Consider the following 14,937-nt stretch of genomic DNA (forward strand, 5'->3'; position numbering starts at 1 on the left):
CTGTAAGAGAAGAGTGTCCAGGGGACATGAATAGCAGACCGGGGGGGATTCAGGAGCTCTAAGCCTGGGAGGAGAGTGACAATCTGGTAGCCACTCAGAGTTCTGTCTGTCCCTGTCTCCCTACTGTCTCCCTGAGCTGAAGTCTGGGCTGACCTTGGCTATACTAGGCACTGAGCAGGAAGGAACTACACAGGCTGCTGTGCAGGAAAGCCACCTCTTGCATACAAACACACACACTCAGACTCTATATTAGAGATGACTGGTGCAGATATTTAGATGCTCGGCTGTGGTGGGATGATGGACGGCTCTCCGCGGTACCAGACCATCCCTTCGCAGTGTCCAGCGTGCAGGTGGCACACGAGTCAGCCAGAAGTATGTCCTCCCTCTCTTCCCTCTCACCCTCCTCCTCAGTTCCTCTCCCTCGCTTCATCCACCTGCCATTTGACGTTTTATTTAAGTCATTTAGGAGACACTCTTATCCTTAGTGCAGTGCATTCATCTTAAGATAGCTAGATGAGACAACCACATATCACAGTTGTAGTAAGAACATTTTACTTCAATAAAGTAGGTATCAGCGAAGTCAGTGCTATTAGGAAAAGACAAGTGGGGATCTGTCAGGTAGATGATTGATGTAGATCTGCTAAGGCCCTACTATATGTTAATGCTTTGGTGCATTTTCATTAGTCTGCAGCTGCTATCTGTGGTGTGACTTTCCTTCTAATATTAGACTGATGCATTTATGAATAGGCAGTTGTCACCTTCTCAGATAGTGTATGCCAGGTTGCTTTCCTATCTGCATGGCAAATGGCTTTCATTGTACAGGATAGAAAAGCTCCACATCACAACCACCTTTGAAAGAATACTGAGTAGACATGTCTTATAATATGCAAGCATGCACCGTTTCGATTGTTTCCTTCTGTGGAGAAGTGGCAATGACAGCAGAAAAAATAGCTCCAGGTTTTTATTCCGAAATTTGAATCAGCGTGTGTCTATGGTTGGATAAAGCTGTCCTGTCTGACTGTTTTAAATGTGTGGAAAAAGACTAGCTGGCAGTATGCCTCAAAGTTGAATGATGTCACAAAATAACCTACCCAGAAGCCGTTGATAGCAGTTTATGTAAAACCTTACAAGGTCCCACAAACCCTCAGTGCCTGTCTTTTTATAGTGTGTGTGTGTGTGTGTGTGTGTGTGTGTGTGTGTGTGTGTGTGTGTGTGTGTGTGTGTGTGTGTGTGTGTGCATGCATGCTCAGCCTACTCACTCTGACACATAATGTGTAGACATGCACCCTCTCTTATGTGTGATTATCCTGAGAATGGATTGTACAGCATTTGTCAAACAGTCACTTCTCCATATAGTGTACAGTTAGCTGCTGAGCCTTGAAAATACAGTGCATTCTGAAAGTATTCAGACCCCTTGACTTTTTCAACATTTTGTTACATTAAAGCCTTATTCTAAAATGAATTTATTTGTTTTTCCCCTTAATCAATCTACACACCATACCCCATAATGACAAAGCAAACACTGGTTTTTAGAAATGTTTACCGAAATATCACATTTACATAAGTATTCAGACCCTTTACTCAGTACTTTGTTGAAGAACCTTTGGCAGAGATTACAGCCTTGAGTCTTCTTGGGAATGACGCTACAAGTTTGGCACACCTGTATTTGGGGAGTTTGTCCCATTCTTCTCTGCAGATCCTTTCAAGCTCTGTGAGGTTGGATGGGAACCATCGGCGCACAGCTATTTTCAGGTCTCTCCAGAGATGTTAGATTGGGTTCAAGTCCGTACTCTAGCTGGGCCACTCAGGACATTCAGAGACTTGTCCCGAAGCCACTTCTGCATTGTCTTGGCTGTGTACTTGGGGTCGAGGTACTGTTGGAAGGTGAACCTTCCAGACATCCCAGTCTGAGGTCCTGAGAACTGGAGCAGGTTTTCATCAAGGATCTCTCTGTACTTTGCTCTGTTCATCTTTCTCGTGATCCTGACTAGTCTCCCAGTCCCTCCTGCTGAAAAACATCCCCACTCATGATGCTGCCATCACCATGCCTCAACGTAGAGATGGTGCCAGGTTTCCTCCAGACGTGATGCTTGGCATTCAGGCCAAAGAGTTCAATCTTGTTTTCATCAGACCAGAGAATCTTGTTTCTCATAGTCTTGAGAGTCGTTAGGTGCCTTTTGGCAAACTCCAAGCGGGCTGTCATGTGCCTTTTACTGAGGAGTGGCTTCCGTCTGGCCACTCTACCATAAGGCCTGATTGGTGGTGTCACACCCTGATCTGTTTCACCTGTCTTGTCTCCACCCCCGACCAGGTGTCTTCCATTTGGTCCCATTATTTCCTATGTATTTATCCCGGTGTCTTCTGTCTGTCGCCAGTTCGTCTTGTCAAGTCAACTAGCGTGTTTTTGATAGTCTCTGTTTTCCTAGTCCTCCAGGTTCTGACTATTTGCCTGCCCTGACACTGTACCTGCCTGCCTGACCATTCAGCCTGCCCTGACACAGTACCTGCCTGCCTGACCATTCAGCCTGCCCTGACACTGTACCTGCCTGCCTGACCATTCAGCCTGCCCTGACACAGTACCTGCCTGCCTGAACATTCAGCCTGCCCTGACACTGTGCCTGCCTGCCTGACCATTCAGCCTGCCCTGACACAGTACCTGCCTGCCTGACCATTCAGCCTGCCCTGACACTGTACCTGCCTGCCTGACCATTCAGCCTGCCCTGACACTGTACCTGCCTGCCTGACCATTCAGCCTGCCCTGACACTGTGACCATTCAGCCTGCCCTGACACCTGCCTGCCTGACCATTCAGCCTGCCCTGACACTGTACCTGCCTGCCTGACCATTCAACCTGCCCTGACACAGTACCTGCCTGCCTGACCATTCAGCCTGCCCTGACACAGTACCTGCCTGCCTGACCATTCAACCTGCCCTGACACAGTACCTGCCTGCCTGACCATTCAACCTGCCCTGACCCCGAGCCTGCCTGCCGCCCTGTACCTTCTAGACCTGGTTTATGAACTTCTGACTGTCCTCGACCTGCCTCTTGCCTGCACCTTGTTTTTCAATAAATATCAGAGACTCAAACTATCTGCCTCCGGTGTCCGTATCTGGGTCTCTCACTGTGTTGTTATAGATGGAGGCTGCAGAGATGATTGTCCTTCTGGAAGGTTCTCCCATCTCCACAACGGAACTCTAAAGCTCTGTCAGAGTGACCATTAGGTTCTTGGTCACCTCCCTGACCAAGGCCCTTCTCCCCCGATTGCTCAGTTTGGCTGGGCGGCCAACTCTAGGAAGAGTCTTGGTGGTTCCAAACTTATTCCATTTCGAATGATGGAGGCCACTGTGTTTTAGGAGATCTTCAATGCTGCAGAAATGTTTTGGTACCCTTACCAAGATCTGTGCCTCGACACAATCCTGTCTCGGAGCTCTATGGACAATTCCCTCGACGTCATGGATTGGTTTTTCCTCTGACATGCACTGTCAACTGTGGGACCTTATAGACAGGTGTGTGCCTTTCCAAATCATGTCCAATCAATTGAATTTACCACAGCTGGACCCCAATCAAGTTGTAGAAACATCTCAAGGATAATTCATGGAAACAGGATGCACCTGAGAATTTTGAGTCTCATCGCAAAGGGTCTGTATACTTATGTAAATAAGGTATTTCTGAATTTCTCTTTGTCATTATGGGGTATTGTGTGTCGATTGCTCAGGATTTTAACAAATTAAATCCATTTTAGAATATGGCTGTAACATAACAAAATGTGGAAAAAGTCAAGGGGTCTGAATACTTTCGGAAATGCACTGTATGTGGATTTAAAGATTAAAATGTAATGAAATTGTTTTGGTACATTCAAGTGAGGATCTGTTTCCCTTTTTGTTGTTCCTGGACTGTCTGGATCTAAAGGTCTTTCTGCTAAAATTATATTTAGTCTGAACAAAGTAAAAGCCAACAGCAATTTCTGTAACTGCCAGGGCGGAAATTCCAAGAACTATTTGATTGTTAATAAGAGAATGGGGAATCCATCTTAATGTCCTGAATGTATGACTGAAACCATAATGACCGTCACATGGCCTTGACATAACTTCCTTTGATATCCTTTCAGCTCTTAGCACCATAATGACATCCATTAGTTCTGTTCCTAAGACAAGTTACCATATGAATGTTGGCATAAAATGTATGATCAAAGTCCCTATTTTCAGCCCTATCTTTCCATTAGGTTGGTTGGTATTTCTCTCCACCTGAAGTCCAGATTATTCCCACAGCTGGGGATCATTCAACTTTCAAAGGGCTCAAACACAACCAGACTCCCATTGTCTCCCAAAACCTTGCCCCTTGTAATCAAACCCTCATGACAACATACCTTTGGTTTGGTCTGGCCCCCATGCCCGCCTCCCCCTTTGCCTCCTAGAAACATACTGTCAGGAACATACCTGGCAACATACATGGTTTTATTTTCCTATGGTAGCTGTATATGTACTGTAGCCTTCCATGTTATGACATCTCTTCAATCTAGTGTTGGTTTTGGAGGCAGTGTTTGGCTTCGCTTTCATTTGATATTCACCACTAGGTGAGGTTTGTTATTGGGAGATAAATGGACCTTTCTGACACATCCTTTTATTGTTTTCTTGCACGGCTGCCCTTTTCCTGAGTGTCAATGGGAAACGTGCTCTTTTGGACGTATCTGGAATTCCGAACCAAAATAGCTGCTATATCCAAACTTCCTCTCCAACAATATTGAAGGAGATTACATCAGGAGTGTTTGTAGATATCGGACCCTGGCAATGCCATATTATTGTAAACTGTATGTACAGGTGACTTGATACCGGTACTCCTTCTACATAGTCTCGTTATTTTGTGTTACTATTTCCTGTTTTGTTTTTTGCAAATTTGTCTTACCTTTTAACTCTGCGTTGTTGGGAAAGGGCCCATAAGCATTTCACGGTACACCTGTTGTACTCTGCGCATGTGACAAATAACATTTCATTTGATGTATAAGTCAAATGGAGCACAGGGAGGATTTATGTATATAAATCAATTCTACCAACTACATGATGTCAGGTAGTTGGAATACTCAATGATAGAGAGTACTTACCACATATTGTATCGAAGATGATATTTGATGTTCTATTTGATGTTCTATTTGACGTTCTTAGAGAGAGAGAAATATTAGTGGTCTCGTATTCTCCCTGTGCTATTAGCTTACACCATTGTGTGTATGTCAGAATGAGCGCGAGGGCTTCTCGTCCCCCACTGGGCCCATGGAGGGTGGTGGTGGAGAGATGCTTGGCCTAGTTCTTCCAAAAACACTACCTCACTCTGTTTTATGGGCTCCTGCTCCGCTCAGCATGGAGTGTTGGTCACAGCTTCTTATGTCCCATTAGTTAAGACAGAACTTTTGTTCTGGAGAGGCTGTTTCAACCACTATAAAATTACATTAAAATCACAAGGCTGGACTATTTTTATAAAATACTTTATGTGTGTAATTTGATTGGGCTTCTGTGTTAAATGTGGATTTTGAGAAACGTATTACTCCACATGGACACACCTGTATGTGTTTGCGCGCACGTGTGTGTCTCTGTGTGGGTGTAGGTCTTGTAGCAGGGATCCAACTGGATAAGAAACATTATGGGATTGTCACGCCCTGACCTTAGAGATCCTTTAAATTCTCTATTTGGTAGGTCAGGGTGTGACTAGAGTGGGAAATCTATGTTTATATTTCTTTGTTGGCCGAGTATGGTTCCCAATCAGAGGCAGCTGTCTATCGTTGTCTCTGATTGAGGATCATACTTAGGCAGCCCTTTTTCCCACCTTCTGTTGTGGGATCTTGTCTTTGTTTGTTGCATGTGTTGCACTCCTAGCTTTACGTTTGTTGAGTTGTTTATTGTTTTTTGGTGGAACATTTATATTTAAAGAAAATGTACGCCTACCACGCTGCACCTTGGTCTTCATTTAACGACAGACGCAACAGGGATGCTCAGGCCTGGTTGGCTGGGTGTCTTTACAGTCACATGTTAATGTCAGGGGAGCTCAAAAAACAGTGCTGTAGTCCCTGATGCTTTTTGTTAAATAGTCCTCTGCTTTAAGTTGCTCATTAGGATGCCTCCTCCTGTAACATTGATATTTTAGTAATTTAAAAGATGCTCTTATCCAGAGCGACTTACAGGAGCAATTAGGGTTAAGTGCCTTGCTCAAGGACACAATGCCAGATTTTTCACCTTGTCGGCTTGGTTATTCAAACTAGCGTATTTTCGGTTACTGGCCCAACGTTCTTAATCGCTAGGCTACCTGCCACCCTATCCAGCCTATTAACTGTCCTCTCCTGGAGGACAGGTTTTGTTAAAGGGATGAACTTCTCACCCCAGGACTCAATTTGCCAACTAAGGGGTTCATGTTCTACAAGGAAAGTGTGGAGAGAAAGTGTGATGAGTGCGTGGCAGTTAGGCAGTATGTGGTGGAGATTGTAGGCTTTGTTTCTCACACAAGAATCTAGAGTGTATCTGTGACTTGTGTCTTCCGTTTGGAAGAGAACAGTGGGAAATGTTGTCATCAACATTGATTTGCACTCTCCTTCTGAACAATTGGCTGTCTCCTTATCCTGTCCTCAATAATGGTCTCTTACGTAACCCTGTAACACTGTGTGTGTGTGAGATCCATGGTGGCTCAGGCAGGTTGACAGGGCAGACACAGCAACCCGTCTACCCGTTCAGACACAGCTGATCTGCCTGCTGTAGATTGCTGTTGACCCTCCAAATTATTAGACACAGAGCTAATTATCCCATTATAGCAGATCTACTGGTGCATTCTCTTACCCCCTGTCATGCAGGGGGCCTCGTCTCCTAACAAGCTCTCTTAGTTACGATAAGCTGCTCTCGTTGGGGGGAGAAAGCTTGTTTACACAATCAATGGTGGGGTTTTAAGTATAAACCATGACATGGATTCAGATTTTACGGGCATGTGTTTTGTAAATGATATAATGTGCCCTCAAATTGTATATTAAATTAAGGGACATAAAACGTTTAATCGGATTACACAAAAGAGAATATTTTTCAAGTTGTCCTTTGACCTTTTTGAGACCATTGTAACACATTTCACCTGGCAAACTGGACATGTTTCAGTGAATCTCACTATTTTGGAATCCAATGGGAAGGGAAGCTGCTTATTTAACATACAATGCCTCAGTAGCTGCCACCGGGGATTTGGGACATGCTTCCTCTAGGACCATAAACACCCCTGTACTCCCAGCCAGCTGCTCTGACAGGGGGAGGACTCGGAGGAGGGAGGGAGGGGCGGGGCGGGGGGTGTCATGTTCAGTCAACCACAGAAAGGACAGAGAAAGACAGAGTCAGATTAGAGAGGGGTGCACGGTCAGGGTGTGACTTTAATGAAGAGGGATGATGCTGAAGGGATCTTCTCTCTCTCTCTCTCTCTCTCTCTCTCTCTCTCTTCATTCTTTCTGAAGTATGTAGTTAAATGTTTGGGGCTGCCCCCCACTTAAAGAGGCAGTAAGCAGTGTGTTTATGATCTCTCTCCCTCCTCCCTGATTTCCTGATAGGTTGCTTGTGTGGTTGCTATGTTCTGAGAGAGCCCTGTGAGAGGTTAGACTGGAGCTGTGAGAAGCAGCTAGGGCTGGAAAAAGTGACAAAAGACTCAGACGCACTGCTTCCTTAGAAAAAACTCCTTTGCTGCCAAGGCTCTGTAAGAGCTGGGTGTGTGTAAATGGGGGGAGGGAGTGTAGGGGTGTGTGTGTGTGTGTGTGTGTCTGTCTGTGTCGTTACTCAGGAAGTCTGAAGAGAAGAAAGGGATGATAATGGTAGAAAAGCAAGTCTGGACTAAGTTCTACTGGTGTAATTTACCTCTGCCGCCTGGATTAGTGACTTCTCTCTCTTCACACCCGACTATCGTGGCGCTATGATGAAGAGAACTAGACATGTCATAGGTAAGGTATTGATACTCTCCTCGCTCGCTGGCTCTCTGTCGGGAGCTATAGGGTGTTTACATGCCAAACAGAGAGACACATTTGTTGTCACTGGCCTGGGTCCTAGACTTTATTTCCATTACAACAGAATACCAAGATGTTGATACATTCTCAAGTGTCTTCTGAGGAGCTCAAGGGACTCTTGCCTGTCTGTCCATAGCTAATGCTCAGGGACAAAACGGCTCAATTGTTTTGCAGTTGTCTGTGGGGGAGATGCAACTGTGACTTTCTGATGGCGGCCAGCTGTGTGAAAATTAGATTGTTGCGTTATAAACCTTATGTAGGCTACAAATATATAGCATGTGTTGCAATTGCTTTGTGTTTGGTATCCTGTCCTCTACTCATTATTTCGTAACAGCCTTGTTGTTAATTAGTAGGCTAAGCAATGATGCATTTTTTAGCCTTTGTATAAATCGATTTAGAGGGAAAGTAGGGTAAAGTGAAGTAGGAAACTTGATTTAGGGAATTCTCAACCTCGCACGTTATCTTCATATTCACCATAGCTAATGAATAAAAGGTAAAGCACCTGGTTGGTTGGACTCCATTTAGGTTATTGAGGTGAGCTAATGTAAAAAATGTATTTGAAGAAATGATGTACTTTCCAGAGAGAGAAACTGGTGCACTGATCTTCACCAAGCATACAGTACAACTCTACAAAGGGAATCCTAAAATGTTAGGGTAGTTATAGCTTAATTGTTATCAGTCAAATACAGTTGGAAGTCGGAGGTTTACATACACTTAGGTTGGAGTCATTAAAACTTGTTTTTCAACCACTCCACAAATTTCTTGTTAACAAACTATAGTTTTGGCAAGTCGGTTAGGACATCTGCTTTGTGCATGACACAAGTAATTTTTCCAACAATTGTTTACAGACAGATTATTTCACTTATAATTCACTGTATCACAATTCCAGTGGGTCAGAAGTGTACATACACTAAGTTGACAGTGCCTTTAAACAGCTTGGAAAATTCCAGAAAATGATGTCATGGCTTTAGATGCTTCTGGTAGGCTAATTGACATGATTTGAGTCAATTGGAGGTGTACCTGTGGATGTTTTCAAGGCCTACCTTTAAGCTCAGTGCCTTTTTTCTTGACATCATGGGAAAATCAAAAGAAATCAGCCAAGACCTCAGAAAACGAATTGTAGACCTCCACAAGTCTGGTTCATCGTTGGGAGCAATTTCCAAACGCCTGAAGGTACCACGTTCATCTGTACAAACAATAGTACGCAAGTATAAACACCATGGGACAACACAGCCGTCATACTGCTCAGGAAGGAGACGCGTTCTGTCTCAAAGAGATGAAGGTACTTTGGTGCGAAAAGTGCAAATCAATCCCAGAACAACAGTAAAGGACCTTGTGAAAATGCTGGAGGAAACAGGTACAAAAGTATCTATAACCACAGTAAAACGAGTCCTATATCAACATAACCTGAAAGACCGCTCAGCAAGGAAGAAGCCACTGCTCCAAAACCGCCATAAAAAAGCCAGACTACGGTTTGCAACTGCACATGGGGACAAAATTGTAGTTTTTGGAGAAATGCCTTCTGGACTGATGAAACAAAAATAGAACTGTTTGGCCATAATGACCATTGTTATGTTTGGAGGAAAAAGGGGGAGGCTTGCAAGCCGAAGAACGCCATCCCAACCGTGAAGCACGGGGGTGGCAGCATCATGTTGTGGGGGTGCTTTGCTGCAGGAGGGACTGATGTACTTCACAATATAGATGGCATCATGAGGCAGGAAAATGATGTGGATATATTGAAGCAACATCTCAAGACATCAGACAGGAAGTTAAAGCTTGGTCGCAAATGGTCTACCAAATGGACAATGACCCCAAGCATACTTCCAAAGTTGTGGCAAAATGGCTTAAGGACAACAAAGTCAAGGTATTGGAGTGGCCATCACAGAGCCCTGAATTCAGTCCTATAGATAATTTGTGGACAGAACTGAAAAGGCATGTGCGAGCAAGGAGGCCTACAAACCTGACTTAGTTACACCAGCTCTGTCAGGAGGAATGGGCCAAAATTCACCCAACTTATTGTGGGAAGTTTGTTGAAGGTTTGACCCAAGTTAAACAATTTAAAGGCAATGCTACCAAATACTAATGGAGTGTATGTTAACTTCTGACCCACTGGGAATGTGATGAAAGAAATAAAAGCTGAAATAAATCATTCTCTCTACTATTATTCTGACATTTCTCATTCTTAAAATAAAGTGGTTATCCTATCCATTTTTACTAGGATTAAATGTCAGGAATTGTGAAAAACTGAGTTTAAATGTATTTGGCTAAGGTGTATGTATGTATGTATGTATGTATGTATGTATGTATGTATGTATGTATGTATGTATGTATGTATGTATGTATGTATGTAAACTTCTGACTTCAACTGTAGGTCCATATCTTACAATATTGCATTGCACTTTGAACCTTGTGCGATTGACAATCTTTAATGTGCCCTATTAACAACACATCACAATAATACATACAGTATACCACACAGCTTAGTTTAGGGGAAATACGGTATGTACTTAAAGTCCTCATTTCCAGTAGATGTGTGACTGTGGCTGAGAGTGAATGTGTGTGTTTCTGCTCATTAAACCTGATGAATTGGAGCAGAAGGCTGAAGGCAGCCTCGGACAAGGTGGACACTGGGATGAGGTTTGTTGAGGTGTGTGGAGAGCAGAGGACGGTGCCCCTCTGTGTTGCCATGGCATTAATCCATGGTGTCTCCACATGTTGCTGGCACAACCTGCCACAGAATCAACACACCCACCAGACTTAACATATGACTGACTAGGCCCAGGAGTTTTCCCTCACCACGTGATATAGGAAACCTGGAAGAACTGGACTTTCTTCTGGTCAGAGCACAATGGCATACAACTAATAGCATTCCAGTAACTAGAATCAATGTGTTGTTGTGCTGTTTTTTATTACTGTATACAATAATGCTTTTTGGTATTTAGTCAATAGAATTTGATCATGCATTTTTCCATTGTTTGCTCTGCGATGCCAAAGAACAGGACTGACCATTGTGATCTTGTTTTGTGATCTTGCTGTTTAAAAAAAATAAATTCAATTCAGTATTATGTCATATTTTTTATGTATCTGTTCTTGGAGAGCTAATTCCTTCCAGAGCCTGTAGCTGGCAGGATGGAGGCAGGAGTGTGGGTTGTGTCTTTGTGCTCTGCATGCTGTTCCTCTAGAAGTGAATGCTGTGACCTTTCTCTGAAGCCTGCAGAGGCCATTATGAGACCTGGCTTTGTGATTTACTTACATGTCTGGGGCTGGGATTCCTGCAGCAGGATGATAAGATCTGGAGCTAGCGTGTTAACATGCTCCCAGACGCAGATCCTCCTTCCTCTCGCCACCACTCTGCTGAGGGAGGGTGTGTGTGTGTGTGTGTGTGTGTGTGTGTGTGTGTGTGTGTGTGTGTGTGTGTGTGTGTGTGTGTGTGTGTGTGTGTGTGTGTGTGTGTGTGTGTGTGTGTGTGTGTGTGTGTGTACGCACGCATGCGTGCAGGTTTGTGTGCCAGTTTTTCCGTGATGCACACGTTTTAGTATATTGTCGTAAAAGGAGCCATGGAAATATATGTAAATGAGGTAACATGCTAAGAATAATACTGTCAATGTAATTTGGCCTTGATACCAAACAATGGACCAAATCCCTGTGGAGACTTGAAGTTGCTGGTACCATGACAACACTACAGCTTCCAACTTCCATACAGTAGAAACATGCTTCTGTGAGGCTCTCTGTGCTATCTATAGCCCTGGCTGCAAGACCAACTCAAAGCTCGCTCAGTCTTTGATAAAGTGTAGTCTGTTGTAATGCACTCCTTTATACCGTGGCCAGACAGAGGGTGTTTTGTTCACAGTGGAAAGCTAGCTGCAGTGTGCTTCAGGGTGATACCAAAGTATTAAGGCAGAGAGTGATGAAGCTTCATTAACCCTCCCCTCCTCTTCAAGCATCCAGAATGGCTACTGACTCTTCCAAGAACAACACAATGAAGGAAACATATGTCTGAAAGGAGGGATACAGTAGCTACAGAAGCTTGTAATGGAAATTGAATGAAGGTACACAAAGATCTGCGTTCACAGCTAAAGGTATTAACTGTGAGGGGCAGCGGTAGACATGGAGACCACTGTTGCAAGAGAACAGACACTGTGCTTTGAGAGACTAGTCAAGGATCATATCACCTCCACCCTACCTGACACCCTAGACCAACTCCAATTTGCTTAGCGTCCCAATAGGTCCACAGATGACGCAATCGCAATCACACTGCACACAGCCCTAACCTATCTGGACAAGAGGAATACCTATGTAAGAATGCTGTTCATCGACTACAGCTCAGTACCATAGGGCTCAGTACCATAGTACCATAGTACCATAGAGACCCTGGGTCTCGACCCCACCCTGTGCAACTGGGTCCTGGACTTTCTGATGGGACGCCCCCAGGTGGTCAGGGTAGGAAACAACATTTCCACCACGCTGATCCTCAACACTGGGGCCCCACAAGGGTGTGTTCTAAGCCCTCTCCTGTCCTCCCTGTTCACCCATGACTGCGTGGCCATGCACGCCTCCAACTCAATCATCAAGTTTGCAGACAACACTACAGTGGTAGGCTTGATTACCAACAACGATGAGACGGCCTACAGGGAGGAGGTGAGGGCCCTCGGAGTGTGGTGTCAGGAAAATAACTTCACACTCAACGTCAACAAAACAAAGGAGATGATCGTGGACTTCAGGAAACAGCAGAGAGAGCACCCCCCTATCCACATCAACGGGACAGTAGTGGAGAAGGTGGAAGGTTTTAAGTTCCTCGGCGTACACATCACGGACAAACTGAAATGGTCCACCCACACAGACAGCGTGGTGAACCTCAATAGGCAGAAGAAATTTTGCTTGTCACCGAAAACACTCACAAACTTTTACAGATGCACAATCGAGAGCATCCTGTCGGGCTGTATCACCGCCTGGTACTGCTCCGCTCACAACCGTAAGGCTCTCTGAGGTCTGCACAACGCAGGGCAGGGCAAACTACCTGCCCTACAGGACACCTACAGTACCCAATGTCACAGGAAGGCCAACAAGATCATCAAGGACAACAACCACCCGAGCCACTTCCTGTTCACCCTGCTATCATCTAGAAGGCGAGGTCAGTACAGGTGCATCAAAGCTGGGACCGAGGGACTGAAAAACAGCTTCTATCTCAAGGCCATCGGACTGTTAAACAGCCATCACTAACATTGAGTGGCTGCTGCCAACATACTGACTCAAATCTCTATCCACTTTAATAATAAAAAATTGGATGTAATAAATGTATCACTAGTCACTTTAAACAATTCCACTTTATATAATGTTTACATACCCTACGTTATTCATCTCATGTATATACGGTACTCTACACCATCTAGTGCATCTTACCTATGCCGTTCGACCATTGCTAATCTATATATTAATATGTACATATTCTTATTAATTTCTTTACACTTGTCTGTAAAAGGTAGTTGTTGTGAAATTGTTAGATTACTTGTTAGATATTGCTGCATGATCACAACTAGAAGCACAAGCATTTCGCTACACTCGCATTAACATCTGCTAACCATGTGTACGTGATCAATAACATTTTATTTTATTTTATTTGTGGAAATGTCCAGAGCCGTGCCTTGGCCTCACTTTCCACAGGTCATACTGACCTGTCAGACATGTGGATGGATTGTCCACCGATAATGACTGGGCCAGTGTATGGCCACAGGACTTGATTTGTGGGGACACATTGTACGCTGTTGTTTAATGCTGCTCTCTTTCCTATACATTCCTATGATATTGTGATTGCTGACTGGAGGTGTTCTCCCTGTTGTTTTCCTCTCCCTCCCCAGATGAGATCATGCAGCAGGAGATCAGGCCCCTGCTTGCTGTCGACATCATAGAGCAGCTGCATCGGCAGTTTGCCCTGCTCTCTGGTACGTAGCTAGGCCTCAGTCTCCTCGCCTTATCCCTGCTTCCCTCACACAAAGACGGGCAGATATTCGAGTTCCTCTCCCTTTGTGAAGGAGCAAATATGGGAATGACAGAATAATCACATTTTGGTCAGAGGTGATCATATCTACTTTACAGTTATTCAGAACAGCACAATGTAATGTTTGTTCATTCGTTTTGATCACGGTCAGAAAAATAATTTTGTCATATCCGTTATGAGTTACAAGGCCATTTCCATTGTTGACGTTAAGACATGATTGAGTTGTGACCGGACTTGAACCTTTTAACTACTGATCGATAGGATTGCCTCTTAATCACTTCCTGTCTGAGACAGTAGAGAGGTCTGGTCTGCTCCATAGTCTGTTCCAGGACAATAACAGAATTATCACATTACACCATGAACCATTTCCTGCCAGGATGTCTTTGTCTCTCTGGCCATATTCATGAGCTTTGTTCAGAGTGGATAAAATGGCCACTTTTTCCATTCAGTTAAGTTGGGATGCATAGGCAATGACTGTGTACATACTATACATTATTATTAAACATGTATTTGAGAATATTGAGTCCACTAAATAATGTCCATATACTCACAGATCACCTCAGTCTGAAGATTCCTTTGAGTTACCAGAGACATAGAAGAGTACCTGAGACATGAACAGAGGTGCAGGGCCTAATCTGGAACGATAACAGAGGGAGTTGTTGGTAGTTATTGGGCTAGCCTAGCCTCAGAGCCATACTACACGAAACATACTATGCGTATTTCTGAGCACCTCCAAGGCATATGATATGTACTAATGGTCTAGTTACTTTAGACAGAAACAAAAGTAGGGAGGTTGGTCAGGGAAGATGTGTGGATGTATACCGCGACCTTCTAGCAATCCAAAGGTTGGTGTTCGAGTCGCGTCGGGAACAACTGTAGCATTTTAGCTTAGCCTTATTCTAACCTTGACCCAAGATACATCATCCAATTCTTAAGC

At 44.2% G+C, this 14,937-nt stretch overlaps 1 protein-coding gene across 9 annotated transcripts in view; it reads left to right on the top strand.

Moving 5' to 3' along the window:
- LOC135512916 (guanine nucleotide exchange factor DBS-like) overlaps positions 1-14,937 on the top strand; it is a 116,868-nt gene that overhangs the window by 9,376 nt on the left and 92,555 nt on the right. For 8 of the 9 annotated variants that reach the window (XM_064935421.1, XM_064935423.1, XM_064935426.1 and 5 more), the window contains exon 2: positions 13,861-13,944. In XM_064935421.1, coding sequence (XP_064791493.1) covers positions 13,861-13,944 — 84 coding nt within the window. Of the gene's footprint in view, positions 1-7,636; positions 7,943-13,860; positions 13,945-14,937 lie in introns of those variants that run through there. The other variant, XM_064935424.1, reaches the window with a different exon arrangement.

This window comes from Oncorhynchus masou, chromosome 24 (genome assembly GCF_036934945.1).
Source record: "Oncorhynchus masou masou isolate Uvic2021 chromosome 24, UVic_Omas_1.1, whole genome shotgun sequence".
NCBI lineage: Eukaryota > Metazoa > Chordata > Actinopteri > Salmoniformes > Salmonidae > Oncorhynchus > Oncorhynchus masou.